The sequence below is a fragment of the Chionomys nivalis genome, chromosome 18 (assembly GCF_950005125.1).
Source record: "Chionomys nivalis chromosome 18, mChiNiv1.1, whole genome shotgun sequence".
NCBI lineage: Eukaryota > Metazoa > Chordata > Mammalia > Rodentia > Cricetidae > Chionomys > Chionomys nivalis.
Window position 1 is genome coordinate 63,690,695 of NC_080103.1, and position 26,071 is coordinate 63,716,765.

At 37.3% G+C, this 26,071-nt stretch overlaps 1 protein-coding gene across 9 annotated transcripts in view; it reads right to left on the reverse strand.

Annotated features, from left to right (window-relative positions):
• The window catches only part of Lrrc7 (leucine rich repeat containing 7), a 401,293-nt gene that overhangs the window by 297,779 nt on the left and 77,443 nt on the right, over positions 1–26,071 (reverse strand). For 8 of the 9 annotated variants that reach the window (XM_057793710.1, XM_057793709.1, XM_057793712.1 and 5 more), the window contains exon 2: positions 23,504–23,601. In XM_057793710.1, coding sequence (XP_057649693.1) covers positions 23,504–23,601 — 98 coding nt within the window. Of the gene's footprint in view, positions 1–23,499; positions 23,602–26,071 lie in introns of those variants that run through there. The other variant, XM_057793707.1, reaches the window with a different exon arrangement.

Below are 26,071 nucleotides of genomic sequence, written 5' to 3' on the forward strand. Positions count from 1 at the left end.
TAGACCATGGCTGTGGTGGTCTGAATGAGAATGGGCCAATAGGCTCATACATTTAAGTGTTTGGTTCCCAGTTAGTGGAACTATTTAGAACGGACTAAGAGGAGGAGGTGTAACTCTGAATGTGGGGTTTTTTTGTCTCCTACTTTTGGAGAAGGGTGTAATCTTTCAGCTACTACTCCAATGATATTCCTGCCTACCTGCCTGCTGCTATGCTCCCAACTGTGATATTCATGAACTCAAACCCTCAGGAACTATAAGCCCCAATAAACTTCTTATTCTCAAATTTGCCTTGGTCCTGGTGTCTTCACAGCAATAGAAAAGAAACCATTCACCAGTTGTAATACAAGGATTCAAAGGGCTAAGCCAGGAGGAGCACAAGTTTCAAAGCCATTCCAACTACATAGTAAAGCTGTATCCAAAATACAGAAATGTCCTCTAATCAAGCACAAATTTTTAAGCAGAAGGAAGGTTCATAAGTCTCTAGGAGGGAAAGAATCAAAGAGAACTCAGAAAATTTCAAGACTCATGAGGATTATCACCAAGATTAGTTAAACAGCAAACAATTGCTAGTAGAGGAGACTCAGGTGGAGCTGTCTGAGTTGTGCAGGAAGCTCCAGGGATTCAGCTTTCATGAGCCATCCATCATCCATGGTGGATTGGGGTTTTCCAGGATGCAGGCTTGGGTAAGTAATCTCTCATTCGTGCTCTCCAATAAGCTTATTGGGTCATTAAGCTAGATTTGGTTGCAGTTATTTCTGGGGTTTTCATGTTTCCTTGACTGGAGTGAATTTTTTCATGTCCCCCAAGGTAAAGTCACGGAATTCAGATCTTGCTAGAGTAGAAGAAAATTGGTAATTGGCTAATGTTTCTTTTGAAAATTCTTTCCTTCCCAACTGAATATATTATTCCTTAAGAAGAGATTTAGCCAACAAAAATGCTAATTAAAAAACTTTATGTACATAGTAAGTGCTCAGTAACTGATTATTGAGCTAACAAAGAATAGGTACGCAACATAAACATTTTTTAATATTTTTTGCTTCCCTCACCCATTCTTCAGGAAAGAACTTGAAATACAACTAAAGATTGATATAAACTAGCATTTGATAAAGAAAATATAATCATGAAAAGTAAAAGAAACCTTACTTAAGACTAACAGACTTATACCTTAATATTAGTGAAAATGAAGGACAGTCAATGAGGGAAAATAAAATGCAAAAATCACCATTATAAGTAAGCTCATCTATTCAAGAATTAAAGGTGTTTGGCCTGTTTACTTAGGCATATTGTCAACTAAGGTACCTATAAGCAAGAGCATTGACCAAAGTTTTTCTTCCAGAAAAGAATAAAAAACCATATATATTAAATAATAAGGATTAGTGACTAAAATGAATATATATTAGCATTTATTCATCTCTATCTTTCATCCTACATCTATATATCATCTATCCATTAATCTATTTACTTATCTAACATCTATTTATCTACATATTACCTATTATCTATCAACTACCACATTTTTGTCACTTATCATCTATGTATATCTGTGTATCTATGCATCTATCTATCTTAGGTATCATCTCTCTATCATCTATCTATCTATCTATCTATCTATCTATCTATCTATCTATCTATCTACCAATAAGGTATAATTCCAAATTGATGGTATTTTGAAATATTTTAATGTCACCTACAGGGTGACCCTCATTATTGCAAAATACACACATATGAATATATTTGCATAATTTTGTGTATATGGAATAATGATTATATAGGTTGTTGAAAGTTTCCCACAGATAAAGGTACAGTACTTCAGTTGGTCTTAGAGTAGATGGGTGAATATTTGACTAATGTCAAATTAAAGAAATCTTAAATTTTGCCACTCTTGAATACAAACCAGGAAACTTTTTGTCTTTTTTTAGTTCTCATAATTCCATAATTTGGAATAAAATATCAGAAAGTTAAATTTAACTAAGTATTACAGTAAATAAGTTATAGAAAACTTTACATAAACGTCAACATAATATACTAAATGAGTTTTATGACAATTATTTGTTTTTCTTTGTCTTAGAACATTAGATGATTACTGAAAGTGAAAGGTGTGTTTTTAATCACTTACAAAGCAATTCCATGAGAGACTTATTTCTGTAATAACGTTCAATAAATCGGAAAAAGACAAAAATAAAATTTATCAAGCAATTAGAAGCTGAACTCTAGGCAGACAAAAGAGCAAACTGGAAAACAGGCACATCATGGGCTACTTCATAAAAGCGTAGATGATATGTAGCATTGGAAATATAAACTATGTCTATTTAATAAACAAAGCCATTGATCCTAGAGGGAGCAATACATTTGGGTGGTGGCTACTCATACACTTGTTCAGCCCTTCTTGACTGCTATTGATTTCTTTGTAAACACAAAAAGCCATTAAAGCTACTTAATGCATATTATCCTATGCCAGAGATGCTCTGTATTTCACATCTCATCTGTCAAATCAGCAATATATTCCCAAGTGTTATAGCTGCATATTCAATAAAAATCACTTCCAGTGTATATATTTTGTCGCTCCAGTTTACTTCTCTGCCATAGTCATTCTGCAGAAACCTTCAGTACACATGTGTTTCCCATAAGTCAGTGGGTAACCAATGCTGAGAATCTGTACTTGAGACTAGACTTGAAGAAATCTAGCTGGAATGGACCTGGAAACCTCCCCTCACCAGAGACTATATCCATGGTATTTGAAAGTCCTTTATGAGCTCCTGAAGGAGAAAACAATTAATTATCTGATCCAGCTATCAAGTCTATGAACCATAGTAGATACCAGAATGGCAAAATATACCCAAAAGTGTAATAGTAGCACTTACATCTTTGGGGTAACCAATAGCTCTCTGTTTGGAATTAATGCTGAATCAATGGGTGGGAAACAGGTCCTAGTACTATAGACCCAGTCAGTGATTGGTGATGTCATGGACTTTAGGTGAGAACCTATTACTACCACTTTCCTAAATCAATAGTTTATAACTGTATTTCAAAAATGTACTTTTACCCAGAGGTAAGTGAAGCTTTCACATTTTGTCAAGGAAGCTACTTTTGTAGGAGAGGAAGACTATGTTGATATCACAATTGGTCAAAATGTGGAGACAATGGGTAGTTGGGTGATCAAATACAATTGATACTTATATAATACAAACTAGGCACCTAAGGGTCAGGTAACATCACAGAAGAGGTGACAGAAATATTGTCAGAGCCAGAATGTCAGGACATGTGATATAAGACAGTGTTTTTTATATATGATAGATAAGCTGCATCCAGTGTTGCTGGAGGAAAATTTCAAAAGGACCGACACATAGATGAAGAGTTACAGGCAGCGACTGATGAGAGAAGAAATGGTCTTCTCCAGAGATGAACTTTGATAGGTTGTCTAGTTATAAGTGATCAGCCACATATATATGTACACACACACACACACACACATATACATATACATGGTACCGGCTAGTTTTATGTCACTAGATACAAGGTATAGTTATTTGAAAGGAAGGAATCACAACTGAGAAAATGCCTCCATAAGATTCATCTGTATGACATTTTCTTAATTAGTGATTGATGGAGGAGGATGAGCCCATTGTGGGTGGTGCATGTCCTTGGACTGGTGGTCCTGGGTTCTATAAGAAACCAGGCTGAGAAAGCCATGTGAAGCAAGTCAGTAAGCAGGACTCCTCCATGGCCTCTGCATCAGTGTCTGCCTGCAAGTTCCTGCTCTATTAGACTTTCTACCCTGACTTCCCTAAGTGAATGACTGTTACCTAGAAGTATAAGTGAAACAAATTCTTTTGCTTCCAAGTTGTTTTTGGTCATTGTATACTAAATATATTTAGTCAGATATGTATGTATATAAGCATGTATGCGAGTACAAATGTAATAATAATAAAGGAAAAGAGGTCAAAAATTGAGAGGAAGTGAGGGATATGGGAGAAGTTACATGGAGAAAGGGAGGTGTGGAATTGATATAGATACAGCATTCATATGTAAAATTCTCAAAAATTAAAATAAAACATAAAATTACCCTTAAAAAGATTTAGTTTAAATCCTTTCCCCTTCCCCTTTCTAATTATTTTTATAACAAGTTTAATTAAGAACAACCTAACTTAAGACTTAGCTACACTATCCTTGGGCATATACACAAAGGATGCTCAATCATACCACTGGACGCTTTCACAACTATAGTCACAACAACTTTATTCATAATTGCCAGAACCTGGAAACAACCTGGTTGCCCCTCAACTGGAGAATAGATAAGGAAAACATGATAAATTTACATGATGGAGTGTTACTCTGATGTTAAAAACAATGACATCAGGAAATTTGAAGGTCAATGAATGGAACTAGAAAAAAGCATCCTGAGTGAGGTAACCCAGACCCAGAAAGACAAACATGTATTTACTCATAAGTGAATATTAGCTGTAAAGGATAACCATGCTACAATTCACAGATCCAGAGAGGTTAGGTAACAAGGAGGGCCAAAGGGGTGAATGCATGTATCTCCCTGCGAGGGGGAATTAAAAGAGGATGACCCCAGCTAAGACTCCTAGCAGTGGTGGATACGTAACATGGACTGGCCACTTACTGTAATCAAATTGGTGACTGCCCCAGTTGTCATCACAGAGCAATTCAGTAAGTGATGGAAACAGGTGCAGGGACCCACAGTCAAACATTAGGCCAAGCTAGGGAAATCCTGCTGAAGACAAGGAGGAAGAATTGTAGGGGCCAGAAGGGTCAAGGACAACACAACAATACCCACAGAAACAACTAATTTGGTTTATAGGAACTCACAGTCTGAACTAACAACCAGGGAGCCTCCGTGGGGCTGATCTAGGCTTTCCACATCTCTGTGACAGTTGTGTATCTTGGTCTACATGTGGAGTTCCTGACAATGGGAGCAGGGGCTTTCCATGAAGTTTTGGCTGGATCTTGGGAACTTACTGCTCATTCTGGATTACCTTGCCCAGTCTTAATACAAGGGAGGTGCTTTGTCTTACAGCAAATTGATATGTTATGCTTTGTTGATACCCCTGGGAGGCCTGCCCCTTTATGAGCAGAAACAAAAGAAGAGTGGATGTGCGGGGTGGAGGTTAGGGGAGGGAATGGAAGGAGTAGGGGGAGGGAAAACTGCAGTCAGGATGTAAAGTAAATAAATAAAAAGAGTTTTTCTACAGGTAGAAAAATATGAAAAAGATAATGGCTTATAAAAAGCTCTAAGCTAACTTTGTGGCCAACACATTCCATGTCAGAGGTTGCCTGGAAGTGGCATCCAGCCAAAGCATTGTGGGTGCCAGCCAGAGCTCAGCTGAGTGCAGAGCTGTTACATTTGCTCTGCAGTGTTGACATCAAAAGGCAGCATTAAGGGCCGAGGTGTGTGTGACATGCTCTGTGTCATTCCACAGTACCTGGCAGACACATGGTGTGTCAAATGCTACAAGTGAAAACTTAACGACCTCCAAGCAGAGAGAGCAGTAACACTATTCACTCTTTGGTACCCAGGCGAATGACTCAAAAAGTCACATATGTTTTGGGTTTTTCACTTAGTAAGGAAGTGTTTGTCTGTGCTGTGTATTACAGATGCCCAGAATTGCACAAAATAAAACCCAATGTCTGGTTTTTGGACATCTGCTATAAAATGTAGCTGAACTTACAAAAATTATTAATGCAAAGATTTCATGAGTTTTATTTGTGTGGGAACAACATTAATTCAATCAATTAAAATATTAGACTGGACCCTTTCCTTCAGCCTGTATCCCAGGTAACATTTTGAAATCTTTTAATACAAGCAACCTTTGTGTACTAATTTGAAATGAATTAATTTCAATTACCTTAAAATCATCCACTGTGATTTAACACCAAGGTTTAATTTAATAAAGCTAGAATATTCCAAATATACCGGAAAGCATTTCCTGCTTTTCAAAACTTTTAATTCACAGGAACACTTACATATTCTAGACTTGAAAACAGTCTTCTGCTGGTTGGAGGTGGGGTTGTTAATGGATCCATCAGGAACCACTAAGAGACATGAATTCATAAATATGTAAGTGGCTTAAAATGCCATCAACTTAATGACTTGCCTTTTTATTTCATGTGGAAGAGAACAAAAATGGAACTATGTATTTTTTAAATGAAGATTATTTTGTTAGTCATTAATTTATTCAATGGACAGCACCTTGACAAGCATCTTCACACACCCACCCCTGGGCTCCATGCTGTTGGTAACCATGGAGCCATAGGGGCCACTGTTCCTGCTTCCTTGGAGCAAAGAATTAGCACTGGAGCAAAAATTACCATTTTGTTAGGAGTTTTTCTGCTTGAGGCTGTGGTTGCACTTACTTCAGGAACCTGATGTATTTAACACACAGTGGTTTCCTAATTGATAATCTGAGTTTCTTATACACAGAATTTCATCTGACGATTCAGAGAGGAAGCCTGATATTTGTCTTTTATCCATCATTTTAAACCACAAAGACAAATCTTATCTATTTCAATTTAGAAAATGTCCTGAGCTGAATGCAGTACACCTGGTTTTAGAGCTGCAGATGTAGCAGGTAGAAGCTTAGGAGCCCCATAGGGCAACCGAGACCAAACCACAGAGGGTGAGAAAACTCCCTGGAACGGTCTGCAATCCTGAAATGGGAAGTTGGTGATCTCAGATCACTCCCTCTACTGATTTCCTAGACTTTTCTAGATCTTTGCATCTTCTATGACTATTTGCTTCCCTCCATCTCTTGTCTGGCACAAACAGGTCAAAACTAAAATGTGGCAATGTCTTTCTTCCAGGAACTTGCTTTGCTCTTCGAGGAAGCAGTGAAGTCAGCTTCACACATGCAGATGCTTCCCAGTCTTGATTTCCTGGTTGCTACTATGGGGTGAAAGATGCAAAAGTGCCAGGTTAATATAGTTTCTACTAGGAAACCCACACAAGACTGGACCCATGTTTCCTCATGGGGAAGAAGAGGAGTTCACAAAGCTATTACCTCCTCTCCCCCAATCAGTTAATAGTTGCCTGAGGGAGGGAGGGAGGGAGGGAGGGAGGGAGGGAGAGAGGGAGACAGAGAGAGAGAGAGAGAGAGAGAGAGAGAGAAAGAGAGAGAGAGAGAGAGAGAGAGAGAACATTTTCTTCACTTGTGTAGCCTGTAATAAGTCATCCTATATAAACTTATGCGTTTCCCAAACTAGACCCTGGAAGTCCTTTCTTTGGTCTAATGTTGGTGTCTTGTCTAGATGAATATAAGTTATTCACTTTCCCTAGGAAGGTCACAAAACAGGAAGCCATATCACTGTGATGTGAATTAGCAAAGGGACATTTATAGAATAGTGTAGTATTTACTGCATGCCAGTAATTCTGTTCAGGATTTACTGTGCATGAACTCAAATAATCTTTACTATTCTTCCCAATGAAGAAACATCACAGAAAGAGTAATTGAGTAAATTGCTTGAGTCACAAGCCTAGCCATGAGTGAAGTTGTCAATTAGCTGTAGATACCTTGGGACAGCTTTGTGTTCCAGTAAGGCTGTGGTCCTACACAAGCATCAGTTTATCACACGGAAAAATAATCTGTGGAGAAGAATTTGTGATGCTCTCACGTGAGGACACATCTTACTCAAGAGAAGGATACTATCCTCTATTTTTTTAGACTTTTGGAGGCAGGCAAGTTTTCATAGGACTCCTCAGAAAACTTGTACTCTATCCCTTGAGCACAAAACCAGAAGACCGGTGCTCGACTCACATTCAGCGAGAAGTAAGCCCAGGTTACTAGAGGTCCTAGTATGTATCAACCTTCATGCATGCCCAGTGTTTCTAAGCAAGTAAGGTATAGGTATCCCTGCTCATCAGAAACAGGCCACACCTGAGAGTGAACTCAGGTGGTTCCATGTTTGGTTCTGTGGCTACAACTGTCTGGTGGAATAGATGAACCCCCAGAGAACAACTTGAAGACCATCCTCTCTTACCAGATGTGGCACAAGATGTTGCAAGGAATGTTAGAAGGGAGATTGCATCCACAGAGGTCAGGTGAGAAGTTCTATGATGGAAGGGTTTAGAAAGAGGTATGGCATGAATTATTGAGTAGATACTGATATAAGTACCCAAGTCAATCTTCCAATGCTTGTTTTTTCATAAATAAATATAAATCTACAAAAGATAATTTTGGTAACTGAAGTAATACTTGGTGTTCCTTTGGATGAGTTCAGGGCTTTCAGCTTTAGTAAACTGGCCCTGGAGGATCTTGACTTTGGAGAAGATTGTAACTCATAGAAGGTTTATTTCTGAGTACACAAAACTGGTCATCAGTGTTCTGCATCCATTGATGGAGCTGGGGTGGTCACTGACCTCTTTGAATATTTTATCCTGAAAATGATTTCTGTGTCCTTCTAAAGCAAAAACTAATACTCAGTGTCAATTCCCACCACCTGTCAAAGATTAGTGAATTAACATAGAAATAAAAAGAGATGGCCAATTCTTATGATGAAGAACATCTGCTTTGTCCTAAGTGGAATTAAAAATGTCAAATCATTTATTGAAGTTATTACATTGTGGCTAACAGGAGAGCAAAAGCCTATGTTTGGAGCCCACTGGCCTTTGAGGAAGACCAAGTAACAGACCTGGGGATGCACAGGGGTAAACAAGATGGCTTCAGTGCACAGAAGTGAACAAGACAGTTTCAGTGTTATGTTTGGAACGGATCAGTGGAAAATAAAAGGAAACTTTTTACTTTGGAGGAAAAGAGAAATTTCCTTAGGAGAATATTTGCATTTTATAGTCTAGATTAGAGAGATATGAAAAGAGCAGTAGCCTGAAACTTTTGGAAAAACAGATATTCAAGAAAATGGATTAGACCAGGATCTGAGCAATCTGAAACAGAGATGTAGAAAGGAGGACACAGAACTTAGAGAAATCTACAGAAGCTGAGATAGATTTTTGAAGAATTGTCTGAAAGGAGCCCCCCAGAGGGACAGTGAAGGAAATTATGATGGTGTGGTCCTGATTAAAAAAAAGAACCATGCAGTGTGAACAGCAACTGGGGTACTATAAGTAGAAAAACAATGGCAGTAAGAATGAGCCCAGAAAATCTGGGCAGAGTGGAGAGAAAGCAAACCATCAACAACAATAAAAATTTCAGGGTTTTCTTAGATAGGTTTCAAAATCATTATTTCTATGGATTCTCATGTTGCCTTGCTTAAGGGAGCTCTTGAGGAATTTATGAAAGTGGGCAACTTCCAGAAAGTAAAGACTTAGCACCAGAGAATTCTCATGGAAAGAGGAAGGCAGAGTGATGAGAGGTCCTGTCTTGGCTTGGATTTCATCATTAGTGGGAAGTTTCCTCTGGATGGCCTTCTCCAACCCACAAACATGGCAAGATTACAGCAGGGAATGGTTTGGAAGAATTAGAATTTAAGTCAACAGGGGAGTCATTTAAGCTAAGCTCAGTTCAGGGCCTTGGAAAGAGAGAGGCCAGACAGAGGAAGCAAACAAATATCTCTTATGGAGATTAATGCGCAGTGTGACTAGACCAAAGTGCCAGACAGGCAGTCAACCTATGGTCTGGGTGTTTCTGTGAGATTTTTTTTTTTTAAGTTAAATAATGCTTTATTAATATAATATCCATTGTTAAAAGATACTACCCCAATTTTTAAATTTTTTTCCTCTGATAATTTTTTATTACTTTATAGATAATAGGAATCAAAATTTCCACTTCTTCCCCTCGTCCCACTTCTCTCCTGCTCCCCCACTCCTCCTCCCCCCTAAGTCCTAAGAGAAGGCAGGTTACCCTGCCCTGTGGGAAGTCCAAGGTCCTCCCCCCTCCGTCCAGGCTTAGGAAGGTATGCATCCAAATAGAATAAATAGGACCCCAAAAAGCCAGTACATGCAGTAGAGACAAATACCAGTGCCATTATTGTTGACTTCTCAGTCTGCCTCAATTGTGAGCCACATTCAGAGGGTCCAGTTTGATCCCATGCTCATTCAGTCCCAGTCCAGGAGATTGTTTTGAATATGGATAACTTGTAAATTGGTAGGCTTTTTGTAAAACATATTGCATTTGTAATATGGGTGCTTATGTCAGTTGAAGGCTTTAGCAGGAAAAGATTGAGCTCTCCTTTGCTAGCAGATATTGTTTGAACTTGAACTGCAATGCTGGGTTTCAAGCCTGCCAGCTTACTGTGCCTGGCAACATTCACAATGGGGTGAGCCAATTCCTGAAAATAAATTTCTATATATATACACATCCTGTCTGTTCACTTTCTCTTTAGAATCCTATATGCCAAATAGACAATAAAGATTCATACACATACATACATACATGCATGTATAAGTTCTAAATATCATATGAGGAATACACCAAAACTGTTACCTATCTAAAAATCTTCAAGTTTTTATGGAACCTCATCTTGAAGTATAACAAGGAGTGATGAAATTTTACTTTCCTATTTTACTTCTGAAAAAAAAAAAGATGCAACAGAACAAAGTTCCATTACTGAAGAAAGTAGGTTTCTTGAAGGAATATCCCTAGTCCTCACCAGGTTGCCTGGGACACACATTCAGAAATCGGGACAGCAGCCTTAGGTCAGGGTCATGGTGAGGTTGATTCTCCCCATGGAATACAAAAGAATGACAGAAGCTGAGTGGACCTGAGTTCTACAGCAATGCAGATGACAGAGGCCACTGGAATTCAAGGATCAGAGACACTGGCTTCACAGACTTTGGAGATAAACAAATATTCAGAATGCCTGTTTTCTCAGCAAGGAAAGGGGATTTTTGAAAACATGTCATGGAACAAAAACACTGAAAATGAGCTCTGATGACCTAAGTGTCCAATACTGTAAGTTTCTAAACTTTTCAAAAATGAAACAAAACAAGAGAACCAGTGCTTTAGGCAATTCTTTCCCCAGATGTTGCAAACAATCTGAGTGGAAAGTTCTTTTAGTTGACTATACATGCACAACTCATATATTTTCAACGATATGTAGACATCATCTTTTCTCCAAGTATCTCAGTTACCCTCATTGACATTGCTTTCACTTAGAAATCTGTGACTTTATTCCATTTTTTTCACAGCATGAATTATCTATGTATGTACTATAACTTACTTTGTTTTATGTCTGTTTTCTCCAACTCCATCAAGAATAGTGCTACTTATCTACTTGGCCTTTAAACTTTTGTTCATTGTGTATCAATCATTCTATAGAAATGTAGAACTAATAGAATATATAATATATTGCATATATAATAAGAGTCATTAAAATAATATTATTACAACAATTATTGAGGCTGAGAACTATAAGTGCCTCTGCTGTGAGCTGGAGGCCTGCAGAGGGCAGCCATGTGGCTTCGAGGCATGCAGGACAGAGGCAAACGTGGAGAAATGCTGTATCTTCTGTTTCCACAACAGCAGACACCAGAGAAAATCAGTGGCTCCATGCACTCAATGTGACATCAAGAATCCAGCTTTCCTCCACTTTCTGCTCTCTTCAGCCCATTAGAGGTTGGATGGTGCCTACCAACTGTAGAGAAAGGTAGTTTAATTTACTCAGTCTACTAACACCAGTGGTGACTTCTTCTTGAAAGATAACACTATACACACATAAAATTAATCTTTAGCTAAACATTGAGTATAAAGCTGACATATAAGATGGACCTTGGCAACCGGGCGGTGGTGGCACATGCCTTTAATCCCAGCACTCGGGAGGCAGAGGCAGGTGGATCTCTGTGAGTTCGAGGCCAGCCTGATTTACAAGAGCTAGTTCCAGGACAGGAACCAAAAAGCTATGGAGAAACCCTGTCTCGAAAAAAATCAAAAAAAAAAAAAAAAAAAAGATGGACCTTGGCATTATGTATCATAAGTTCATGGAGTAGAAAGAGAGGCATATACAGACACTTGATGTGTATTTGGTAAATGAATGTAATTTGAACATATCTTGGTGACATGTGGTGATATATAGAACATAATGTTAGAAGAAAATAAAACATGATATGATGTGTCCAGACTTTGCTTCAGAGTTCTCTTGAAGTAAAATTTATTGTGCATTTCTTTTCTGACCCTAGAATGACTTAATAAAAAGAAGGGTCTGATGTCTACAGAGCAATGGAATACTTCTTTAGCTTGTGAAAGGTTTAATGATTACACTGACTAGATTGGGAGATAAAAATTATGGAGAACCTTAGACATAGAGTCTTCTCTGTGCTTATCTAGCCTGCTAACATTATGTTGCTGCATCTTAAGAGACCTGAAAGCTCATGAAGTAGAGACTTTGTAGAGAGGTACTACTGGAGGGGTAGGGTGGGAAAACTTGGGTAAATGGTTGGTTTGGGATGACTGGGTTGTCAATAAAGATTATAAGACTCCGTCTGTTGCCACTTTTCTTTTTCATATCCTAGCCATGAAATGAGCAGTTTTGTTCTTCCACTTGCTTCTGTTAAGGTGTGCAGCTTCCCGATAGTCTTAGAGCCAAGACACCAGTTATATAAAGGCTAGAGCTTTTAATAATGGTAATCTTAAATAACAATTATCTGTGCTATTTGCCATATTTATGATAATCTGATTATCAGACTGTTACATACTTATATGATAAATTAAAGTTTTAGAAATTAAATTTATGTTGCTGTGCAGTGGTGGCACAAGCCCTTAATCCTAGCACTTGGGAGGTAGAAGCAGGCAGATCTCTGTGAGTTAGAGGTTAGCCTTATCTACAAGAAACTAGTTACAGGAAAGGTTCCAAAGTCACACAGAGAAACCCTTTCTTGGAAAAAAAACCAAAATTTATATTTACATGTGCACGTGCGCACGCGCGTGTGTGTGTAAATGTATGCTGTATGTGTGTGTCTCCATGGAACCCAGAGAAGTGTGTCAGATGACCTGTAGCTAGAGTGGCAGGTGGGTGTGAGCTACCCAATGTTGGTGCTGGAATTAAATATGGGTCCTTTGGAAAAGCACCAAGTCACTTAAGAGCTGCCATCTTTCCAACTCCTTATATGACATTTTAAAATCTCACTTCTGATTATAGTTAGAAAGGGGAGCAGTTTGTTTGGTTGGTAAGATTGGAGAAGTCCCTGCATCAGTATTCACTCCTCCATTTCTTTACATGGAGTTGATTTGATAAAGAAACATTACATAATTATTTGCTGCAAAGAACTCCATTGTCAAAAATCACAAGCATGTTTTCCAATCTTCTTTTTGTAAATCATAGGAATGACAGCTGATCTTTAACTGCATGGCACTTTGCCAAGATTGCTACTGGAATATACAAGTAGTCTGTTGGATGTCATAGAATTCCATCTATCCTTTTGACTGTACCTACTGCAGTCATGACTACTCACTGTTTAAGGAGGTGATTATATGTCAAATGTTATGAGATAATACTAGAGATAAAATGATACATAAAATTTATCTGTTTTATCTGTAAGCTGCTTATAGCTGAGGGGGTCTAGAAGACATGCAGGTAAAAGGAGAATATGCTTGTCAGTAAGTACCACATGGACACCAGTTTTCTGGATTTTACCTGTTCTTTCTTGTCAAAGATCCCCTGTTCTTTGGTTCCTCTATGTCATGGATGCCAGAGGTTGAAACACACTCATAGTGAAGTGCTATGTGACTGAACAAATTGCACTACCGGGTATGTCTGGTGAAGGTTCAAGTTCAACACAAATAAGTGAGCTGCTAGGTCACAGGTGAGAGAAAGATAAATAATGACGGATGTTTTCTAAACTTTGTCTACTACGTCATCTCAGGAGCGATGCTGCAGAAGTAACAAGGTAGCTGTATCAAAGCAAGGATACAGTGTTTTTTTAAGTATGTTCTTTGCTGGTAATTTTTTAATTATTGTCCTGCTGTGAGTGATAAAACTATCAAAATGCATCTGAAATACTCCAGGGTAGTACTAGGTTTATAGTAGGTCTTACTAATTTTCAAAGTGTAAGAATATTCAAGCTGTTATTTCCAACTTTATCTAACCACCTTTTAATCTTACTTTGTATTGTGATAAAGTAAGTAGTCAGTGGAATATGTTGATTATGTATGTGCACATAGAAAATTCAACTGAGTACAGTTCCAGCTTTCTAATTCATTGATGTATATGATAGTCATCCGAGAAAGGAACCTTGTATGAGACTGGGGAGGCCTCGTTCCCTCATACGAATGCAAAGCTGAACTGCTGAACAGATGTAGGCATCACACAGAAATAAGGACGCTATGACAATAAGAACTCTTTCACCTAGCACAGCTGAGATGAAGCTGACTAGAGGACCAGAGCTCCAGAGTCACTTTTCTGTTGTTTTGCTTTTCAGATAGGGGCTGACTGTGTAGCTCAGGCTAGCCCAGGATTCACTACCCAGCTTTTATCTACCTTGTGCTGAGATTTCAAACTTCCTAGTTTTTTTCACCAGAAGAGCCCATATTGTATTTCTATTGTGCACTGATTTTCCTCTATTTATCATAGAGTACTAAATTGTATTGATGTTTAAATTGTTGATTCACTGACATCTTTAATCTATACTTCTTATCAAGGGCAATTGTTGCAGCTCCCGATCTCTGAAAGAGAAAAGTAAAATGGAAAACAACTTACAAAAGATGATGCAGTTGAAAAGTTCAGGACTGACTTGAACTAAAGAATGAGTTCAAGACCAACCTAAGCAACTTAACAAGATCTTATCTCTCTCTTTTTTTTTTAATGGAAAAACAGAAGAGGTGGTGGGATGTAACTCAGTGTTGGTATACTTGCTTATCATGTCTGAGACTCTAGGCTCCATTCCCTGTAGTGGAGTGGTAGGAGGAAAAAGAAATACAAGAACAATTAAAGCAACATGGCATGTAAAACCTTGGTATGGTGGAAAATACACAGCCAGAACTCTGGGGTTACACTTGACTATGCCAGGAGTTTGTAAAGCCATCACAAGCATAGGACCAGGTCCTTTTACTTCAGGTGGATCATAAGAAGACAGTAACAAAATTACATGCTATAACACTATGAAAAGGGCTAATGTTAAGACATTTTGATATTTGAAAGAATTGCATGATATAAGTATTTTGTTTGGTAAGGTAATTATAGTTTTCTTAACCATAATACTCAGCTCATTGACCCAATGACTGATTGACAGTTGTTTGTGTGTGTGATAACTTTTATAGTTCTTCTATATTCTAGAAATTAACTATGATATGAAGTATGGCTCACAAAACACTTGGCTCATTGTGTAGGATGCCTGTTCATTTTGCTGATAGTTTTCTTTGTTGTGCAAGAATATTTTAATTTCATTCATTCCTATTTGTCAATTCAGGTTATTCCTTGTGCAACTTCAGTCCTGTTAAAAAAGTTCTTGCTTGTTCCTGCATCTTGAAATGTTTTCCCTATGTTTTCAGTTTTTCAAGTTTTATTTTTTTGCAATTTAAAAATGCATACAACATAAGAAGTTAAAGTCAAATTAAATTTAAAGTTATAAGTAACATAGACAGACTCATAATAATCCAGGAGATTGAAGCAGTACTTAAAAGATAAGCCCAATACTGCATTGATCTATTGCTGAATTTTACTCAGTTTAAGGATGAGAACCTACAAAACTTCTCAAAGTATTACATGAAAGAGAAAGGAAAGAAACAGTACCAAAGTAATTCTACAGAGTCAATGTTAATCTTGATGTCAAAACCGGATAACAAGACAAAACAAAATACCTTTAAGACAATGTCACTGGTGTATATCGGAACAAAATTTTTCAACAAGATACTTGTAAATTGAATTTAAAAACCATTTAAAAAGACCACATATCATAATCAAGGTAGTTTTATCTGAGAAATGCATTGTTGGTTTAATATGCATAAATTAAAAATTATAATATGCCAAATAAATTTAAGCCTCAAAATCACATGATTTCTTATTAGAAATGCAGAATTGACATTTGACAAATTCAGAGCACCTTCATAATAAATGTTCTGAAGAAATTTATAATAAATGTTGTGCATCTCAACGTAGTAAATAAAGTATAACAAACTTCTTGCCATCAACATACTAGATGGGTAAAATTATCCAAATATTTTCTTTTTTTCAAATATTCTCTTTAAACTCTAGAATAAGATAAGGACATCTATTCTCTCTACTACGATTTAATATAACATATTAAATCTGTTTTTTATTGGTTTTTATTGAGCTCTACATTTTTCTCTGCTCCTGTCCCTGCCTCTCCCCTCCCCTTCAACACTCTCACAAGGACCCCATGCTCCCAATTTACTCAGGAGATCTTGTCTTTTTTTACTTCCCATGTAGATTAGATCTATGTATGACTCTCTTAGTGTCCTCATTGTTGTCTAAGTTATCTGGGATTGTGATTTGTGGGCTGGTTTTCTTTGCTTTATGTTTAAAAACCACTTATGAATGAGTACATTTATAATTGTCCTTCTGTGTCTGGGTTACCTCACTCAAAATGATGTTTTCTAGCTCCATCCATTTTCCTGAAAAATTCAAGAAATCATTATTTTTTTCTGCTGTGTAGTACCCCATTGTGTAAATGTACCACATTTTCTTTATCCATTTTTTTGGGCTAGGGGCATTTAGGTTGTTTCTAGGTTCTGGCTATGACAAACAATGCTACTATGAACATAACTGAGCATATGTCCCTGTGGCACGATTGAGCATCCTTTGGATATATAACCAAAAGTGGTATTACTGGGTCTTGAGTAAGGTTGTTTCCTAATTTTCTGAGAAATCACCACAGTGACATCCAAAGGAGCTATACCAGCTTGCATTCCCACCAGCAATTCAGGAGTGTTCCCTTTTCCCCACAACCTCTCCAGCATCAGTTGTCATCAGTGTTTTTGATTTTGGCCATTCTTACAGGTATAATATGGAATCTCAGAGTTGTTTTGATTTGCATTTCTCTGATGACTAAGGATGTCAAACATTTCCTTAAGTGTCTTTCAGCCATTTTAGACTCCTTTGTTGGGAGTTCTCTGTTTAGGTCTGTACTCCATTTTTTATTGGATTATTTAACGTACTACATCTTAACTAAAGCAATATTAACTAAAGCAATAAGAGACAGATATAAAACGTATACAAACAGGACAGGAAGAAGTCAAACTGTCCTGATTTGCAAATGATATGATTCTGTATTTAAAAGAACTATAGACTTTACCAGAATACTTTTGGATATGCTAAACACTTTTAGTAAAGTTGTAAGAAAGAAGCCAACAACAAACTTGCTCAGAAAGAATTAGGAAAATTATCTCATTCATAATGGCTTCAAAAGCTACTTAGGAATGCAACTGCCCAAGGAGATGAAAATTTTAAGATATGGTAATAATAATAGTAATAATGATGATGATGATGATAAAAACAATAATAGCTCGAGGAAGACACATGTTGGAAACACCTTTCATCCTTTTGAATCATCAGAAATGGCTATATTATCAAAACTAATATACAGAGTCAATACAATCCTCATCAAAATTCTAGTGACCATTGTTCACAGAAGTAGAAAACACAATCCTAAAATTTATTTGGAAACACAAAAGACTACAGATAGTCAAAGCAATCCTAAGCAAAAAGAACATTGCTAGAGGTGGATCCCTTGCTCAGCCTAGACATAGTAGGGAGAGCCTTGGTCCTTCCTCAACGCAATGTGTCTTACCCTCATTGAGGAGTGGATGGGGAGTGGTGGGGGAGAGGACAGGGAAGTGGAAGGAATTGGGGGAGGGGAAGGAGTGGGAACTGGGATTCGTATATAAATTGAAAAATGATTATTTTCTTTTATAAAGGTATAAAATAAAATTGTATGTACATGCCAAATGCCCAACTTCAATTTATGCTAAAGAGCCACACTGACAGAGACAGCATGGTTATGCAAACGAATGGAACACAGCAGAGGCCCAGGAAGAGTCCCACACAGCTTGATCATTTAATTGTTAACCAAGATATAAAAAATACACACTGGAGACCAGTTTTGTTTTTTCCCTCTCTTTGGGAAACCCACTACCTAGCTCCCAAAGAAATCACACATGGAGTTTCATCCTTACTTATGAATGCCCTGCCTTAGCTTGGCTTGTTTCTTGCCAGGTTTTCTTAAATTATTCCATCTATCTTTTGCATCTGGACTTTTTTTACCTTTCTCTATTTCAGTATACCTTTCTTTACTTCTTACTCTGGCTTGATATGTAGCTGGGTGGCTTGCCCCACCGTCTTCCCCCTTCTCTTGCTTTTAGATCGTTTCTGCCCAGATTTGTCCTATTTAATCTCTCTGTCAACCCCACCTATCCCTCTCCTGCCTTGCTGTTGGCCATTCAGCTCTTTATTAGACCAATCAGGTATTTTAGAAAGGCCAAGTAATGCAGCTTCACAGAGCTAAAGAAATGCAATATAAAAGAATGCAACACACCTTAGCATCATCAAAACAAATGTTCTAAATCATAAACAAATGTACCATGTCTTAGAATAATATTCTACAACATTATACTTTATGTTTGTGTTACTAAATATGTTCAAAGATTAAAAGCATGCTAGTGTTGTTGGAACTGAGAGAGGAGGAGGTAAGTGCACGATGATGTTGAAGGAGTGAGCAGAGGTAGGACTCTGTGAGGTCTTATAACCTACAGGAAGGCCTTCGTCTTTGTTGGGTAAAACCTTAGGGTAATGTTAAGATGAAAGACTTTCTGAACTGTATTTAGGGAGATCATTTAAGGGAGTATTCTTTAGAACCTTGCAATCTTTGCAAAGTTTATTTGTGGAAAGATTTAAATTGTACTTACAAAGTGACATTGAGAGACTTTGAAATCAAAATAGATTGCAAAATGGGTGGGAGGGAATGAGAAATGACCCTTAGATTAAATTATTTTTTTATCATCATTTAAAAGTAAAACAAAAATATTGGAAAAAGTTCAGGCTTTGAAGGGGGTATGGGTTATCCAGGTTTGCATTTGTGGATTTTATGTGATTGAACCAGCTAAGATGTGTTAAGTCATCATCTGGATCAGTGGAGAGAGGTCAGGGTTGGAGGTACCAACCATGAGTCTTCTGATTATGGAGCTACTGACACTGGGATGAGGTGGGCTGTATTGGTAGTAGATGGCAGTGTATTTGGAACAAAGACAACTTCACACTGTTTCCAGAAAGTAGTATTGATGGCTGTAAAGAGACAGTTGGGTGTACAAGAGGGTAACATGAGACACTGGAAGAAAATTAAAGGAGTATAGTGTTAAAAGGGTCATGACCACTAAAGCATCTGTGTTAATCTGTTCCTGCTGAAACAAGCTGTGGCAAGCTAGGAGACTCATCAACAGAATTCCTTTCTCACAGTTTCAAGATCAAGGAGCAGCTGATTTGGGACCTTGGTGAGAGCCATTTTGTGGTTCGTGGTGGCTCCTTCTCCACATGTGATCACAGCATAGGAAGGATGAAGAAGCCTCTCGGTGGTTCCTTTTTATGAGGTACTCAATCGCATTTACAATGAATCCTCTCTTAGCCATTTAACTCTCTCAAAGCATGCCACTACTGTCATTTGTCAGTAATCAGATTTTAACAAATGGATTTTGGAAGAATGTAAACATTCAGATTATTTATTTTTTCAGAAAGCACTTAAAAATGCTTGATGAGTTTAGCAAATGGCAAGTAGAACTCTACGAGTGTGTTGTGAATATTATTGTACCTTCTGATGTTGGATTCTTATAGAAAGCACTCCTAAGAACCCAGAGAACTGTGACCTTCCTCTAGCCAAGAGACAAAGATACTATGGCAAAGATTGGCACTATGTCTCCAGAAAAATATTTTGAATTAATAAAAATTTGTTATTATCTTGGGTAGTTCTGGTTTACTCAAGTGAAAATATTTAAACAGGAGCAAGATTCTGACTGTGAAAGGGAGAATAAGCATCCATATTTAGAGTGTCCAGGCAGCTAAACTGGAAGGCATCTGGAGCCTCAAAGGTGTCCCCAGATGGCAGCCAGCAAAAAGAGGTGGTAGTTGTTCTTCAAATCTATAAGAAATAAAATATACCAGTAGCTTGAAAGCACTCAAAAATGGATCCTTCCCAAGCTGAGCTTCTGGTAAGACATAAGCAGAGAACCTAGGACTGAATGCTTAACTCATAATTGAGAGACAATAAACAAAATTTTAGCCAGTGAATTTATTATGACTGGTAACGTGGAAATAGAAAAGTCTTATAAAAGAATGAAGAGGTCATTGGTGATCTGAATGGAAGCTGACCTAGGCGAGAAACAGGCTGGAAGTTGCATCAAGCTTTTTTAAAGGAGAAGGCATGAAGCAAGCAAATGGGGCTGCCACAGAAGGCTCTTTAAAGAGATTTTTGGAACAGAACATAAACATGTGTTTTTAGCTGATCAGGGATATGATTTTGAGGACAGATTTTTATTTGACTTTTTTTTTTAATGAGGAATAACTTGGGCATGTATAAAAGTCTGTTTGTACAAGAATCAACTCATTTTTTTTTCTGGATATTTGCTCAGCCTTGCTAGCTATAGCACAGCTAGATGAAATTAATATTTAATAACCAGCTAAGAGCAGTGTTTGGTGACCTAATGTTGATCTCAGTGTTGAAAACACTATAAAAGATTATAGGTTATCAAAGATAGCCGTGTGAAATGTGCCATTTATCAAAACCTCCCTTCACAAAGAGATCCTGTCATCTGAACAAAACTCCACATTCCTCTTTGTTTTTTTTTTTGACAGGTAGATGATGCTACTGAGATTTCTGTGGTGCTGTATTTCTGGGGTGGCGGGTTTCCCTGGGAACTGAGCAGAGGATGTGGAACCGTGCCTAGGCTGAACCTGTGGAATCAGGAGGACATAACTACACCATGTGTTAGATGCGATGACAGATAAAATGAATTATAATCTAGAAGTTGTAAGGTCAGCTTGTTGCCATCTGTGTGGAGATTCTACTGTATCAACATTATTATTATTTATTATATTTCAGCCATAAAAAGGAGTAACACAAAAATCTCAGGTTTTGGCAGTACTGGGGATTGAAGCAATAATCTCATGGATTTTTGAATATAATGAAATTTTGATATAAAGTGTATTCTACAATCCTCAAACAAAAGATTTATTTGACATACAACAGTAACATTGGAAAGCTGAAAGAGACGAAGAGGAAGGGGAAGAAATCAAAAGGCTGAATAAAACTTTGTGTCCCAGGTTCTGTGCAACACGCTTCATATAAATCTTCATCTCACAATAGTCCCGTGAGGGATGAAGGCATGACCCACCATCACCTGAACTTTAGAAGTATATAAACTGAGTCGTTCATGAAAACAACACAGTGTTCAGCGGGTTATTGCTAACATGTGTTGTGCTTCAGAATAGACCTTTTCATGTGCCTTCAATTAAATAAGTATCACAATGTTGTCTCTGCTATTAAAAGATGGTGTCTTTTTACCAGGAGATGATGTTCCCCTATCAGAGCACAAGGAAAAATCCTCATTGCATTTATAAGGGGCAATCTACACTTCTGGGGAAGATTATATGTGTATCTGTATGTATGTGGAAGTCTTTTTGTGAAGACTTGCTGCAATTACAGCAATAAAACTCTTAACTATAAATGAAGTATCTTAATACGTATAGTTTATACCAGAAAGAAATAAGCTTTAAGTATGAGATAGTATATCTATCATCATTAGTCTTGTGAAGTTGGTGACTTACTCTTGTCTGCCATCAATCACTTGCTTAGCTGATGATTTCATGCTTAACCTTGCATCGCAGTCCCTAATATTGCTTTTTAAACTGCAGACCACTACTCTAGTCTTAAGAGATATTTGTTAAGCAAGTTTTGGCATAAGCCTTTGACTCTGCTCATCTGGTGAGTTCTCAGATGATTTATCTGCTGCCGACTTAGATACCACAATTTACGAACCACTATTAAAGTATCTTTCCTAAGCGTTGTGTGATGCCATCGGTGGGAAGCCAGTCTAGGACACCTAGTGAAACTTTATCTCAAAGAGCAAAAATAAAATATATAAATAAAAATTTTCGGATAAAGAAACAGACAAAAGACCCTGGCTTTGTTCTGTGGAACATTTAGCCTGAGTTGTGGCTACTTGAGTATTTCTGTGATGCTAAAGGTAGCTCTGCAGAGCATCTAATCGCTACGTGATGCCTATGTTTCCATAATGTCTTACTTATGGCAATAGGCATCAGAATGGATACTATAGTAAACTGCAGCTGAGTAACTACTGGCCTATATAATTCACTCATAAAAATCACTATTTATACTAAACAGCAATTCTCTGGAAACAATTTACCAATGTATCCACATATCTTACTTCTCTTACTTCTAAGTTTTTAAATAAAATCTATAGACTTATACAGGAAACGAAGAGGAGGTATTGAATCAGAAGAGGAGAAAGTCCAGCATTTCCTATGAATTCAGTAAAAGAGGTAGTACTTAATAGCAAGGCTCTTCATAAGTGCTTATTGTTGAACATCATCTTCACATTCACATTTTAGTTTTTATTGGATATTATTTATAAGGCTATAGGACGTAAATTCAACCGTCTGGTGAATGACATAGAAGTTACTGCCAACAGGTATATACTGACTTCACTATACAGCACACAGTGAGAATGATTCAATGCAGGGAGTGTGTTTGATTTTTAGCCACACTTCAAACTAATTTAAACTGCAAATATAAGGTTAATAATCTCCTATGTTATCTATGTCTGTTGAGTTCAGCAGAAACTTCACAGTTACAAAATGTAAGTTCTTAAAATTGTACAGAATTTAGATGAATGTCATAATGGAGCACAATTTAGTATGCCAAAAATAACTGTATACAAATACCACAAGGAAAGTTAGTTTCGTGAGTCATCTTACAAACTTCAAATATGAATATCATGTCAAAAGTCTCCAAAAATCTGTTATATGCTATGGGATATAAATATTTAAAGAAAATATCTACAGACAACTACACATTCTAATATGAAATAGTTTGAGATTGGATTAAAGTATTTTTACAGTGCCATCCATCTTTCAAAACGTTTTACTAAATTCTATTAAATTAAAAATTTCAGTTTGACAAATGGATATACATTTACCCTTAGGCGTTTATTTCTCCAGTTGCCTGTGTTTTTCAAAGAGTGTGGCATTTTAAGAAAGAAAAAAAATATTCAAAGAGAGCTGTAGTCCAAAGGAAATTGCAAAATGTTGATTTTAAGCACATTTCACAATTTTCTTTACCTTACGCTCCTCAGAACATTAGTATGTATGTTGTATCTCTAAATCTCGAAAGAGTTAGAGTACTGTGTGGACTTTTCTGTTCTCATTTCACACAAAATCCGAATGCCACATGAAGTCTCTAAAGTACCAGAAGAATACTCATGGAAAAATAGGGTTTAAAGTATTTACTTGTATTTGTTATAATTAAAAATTCAGGTCAATTTCATATATGTTTATTGAATACTTCTCTAATTTCTTGTTTTGTGCCATTCACCAGAAATCTACCTAGAACTTCTTTATTATGGTCAGACATACTTACACTCCTCTTCAGGCCTCTTCCGCAGTGCTGCACGAGCCTCCTTATAAGGACTTCGCTGATATTGTGGGGGATGCCTTCCCCGTATTAGGCTCTCCATCCTGTAGGAGAAAGACCAAGAGTATTTTAATTCCTAAATCTTGATTGATAATGAAACTATGAAATTCAAGTTTAAATACCAACAGAAACTTTGTAGTCCACACCACTGGGAGTATCTAAGATAAGATGGCAAGGGAGCATGGAGCGTGGTAAACTGGAGAGTGCTTTGCTTTTAAAAGAAATTTTGATTGAAAACGTTAAAAAATATCATGTAAAGCTAGAGAAACAGCTCAGTAATGCCGATGATTGCCGTATAAACACAAGGACTTGAATTTGATCTTCAAAAACCAGTTAAAAAATGTTAGGCGTGTTGGCAGACTCTTGCAGTCCCAATGCTGGGGAGGCAGACAGAGGGATCCCCAGGGCTCGCTGGCCAGTCACCCCAGCATACTCAACAAGTTCTAGGACAGCAACCCCCTCTCAAAACAAACAAACAAACAAACAAACAACAACAACAACAAAGAAAACAAAGTAGACCTGAGCAACGACAACTGACTTTGTTTTCTGGCATCCACCTGATTTGTTTATCAATCAAGCACATGCACACGCGCACACACACACAACTATGTGGACAAGGTTCATACACAGTTCAAAAAGACAATATCAGGACTGAATGTTTGTGTCTTACCCCCAATATAAAGGTATTTAGAAGCAATTAGAAATAGAAGTAGATTTAGAGAATGTTATAAGGGTGAGATATTCATAATGAAATCATTGTTCTCCTAAGGTGGAGAGAAAGAACAGACAGAGATCTCTCTCTTCCACACATGGTCAGTGAGAAGACTGTCACAATGAAGAAGGCCCCGTCCCAAAGCAAACATGCCTGCACCCTGAACATGGAAACTTATTTTGTCATATCATAGGCATGAGTGCTTCTACCTCTGCTTAAGATATTTTTTTATACTGGTGCAATGAGCGCAGATATTGTTGATCTGAAAATGTTTGGATTTTGTACCTCTTAAAATACCTTTGTGAGATGAGGAATTATTGATGGACAGTTGCACCCTATAGCCCATTGAATGTGCTGTTTCTGGCATTGTGGCTTCCTGGTTACAGCTTCAATGGCGGTTGCTTTTATCTTTCCTGACCTCTGCTCTCCTCCCTTAGACACAGAGGAAGCATCTTTCTGTTCTTGGTAACCTCATAAAAGCATCATCCTGAATTGTTGCTCAGCCTCCTCTTCCCCTGTTCTGACAGATTCATCTGGCTATTTTTATAGACTGTCCCATGTTCACATTTCTATCCATGTTTCTTGAGACACTCACTTTAGAAGATTCAGGTATCTAAACTGTCATTACTGTAAGTCTTCTGACTCTCCATTCTGCACTCTGGTTGACTTCTTGTGGTTGCTGGTCTCTCAGTGTATTTCGGGATTTTATAAAGAAGCTAGTTATTTTTTTCCTTGGGCACTCATCTTTATGGTTATTGAGGTTCTGCTAGAGATTTCTCTTTGTTGGAACTCTTGGCTACTTCTTGTTTTTCTAGTTATTGCAGCATCTCATTTGAAAGTATTTAAACTATATCACATGATTACGTGTCAGCCTCCATGTACTTGCAGAGGTTCATGCTGACAGTAATAAACATCACTCTTTAAAAACAAATTCTGTTATCTTAATGACAGATATTTGGAAGCGATCAAATCAAGATAATAAAAATTATTTAAATGCCACTTTTGTGTCTGAAATATGAGATCTCGGAGCTTTAGACAAGACACATGGATAAGCTACCTGAGAAAGTTGAGGTAGGAAGACAGAAGATAGGATTTCCATTTCATCAGTGCCTAAGTTTCTAGCTTTAAGACCTCTCTTAGCCCTGACGTTTTTTTTTTTTTGTTATATCAGAACAATATCATCAAAATTATTCATTATTACTTTTGGCTAAAGTAAGAGCCATTTAAAGCCTCCAGTATTCATAGAAAAATGGTGAATTGAAAACTAGCTACCACCAGGTGCATTTGAAAGAATTAATGAAAGAATGTATGGGTTGTAACCAACAGGTTCCCTTCATTTTCAATATTAGCTTACCAAAAGGACTCATTTCAGCTGACAGAAACAAACTATCAACAAGCAAATATATAATTATGTCTGTGACTCTTGTGAAAATTCTAATTTAAAACAAAGGCCTGAAAGATGGTGTGAAAAAACTTGGCTAATTTTGCAGAACTATTTTTGTCAAAAATTTAAATATAAGAAAATCTGAGTCCTTCCTCGGTCTCTTTCTGTCAATTTTTTTTCACTTGTTATACTTTCTCTACCTTTATCTTGGCAACATTTTGTGGGTTCCTTGGCATGTCAATGACATTCTATAATTAACACACTAACGCGCTCAGTATTACTCTTTATAATATTTTGTATGTAGAAGATACCTCAGGAAATCGGATGTATGACCTTGGGTGATTTAGATATACTATACTCCAGCGAGGGGGATTTTTTTAACTAGACAGTGTAAACTACCTTCTAATTTTCCATGTAT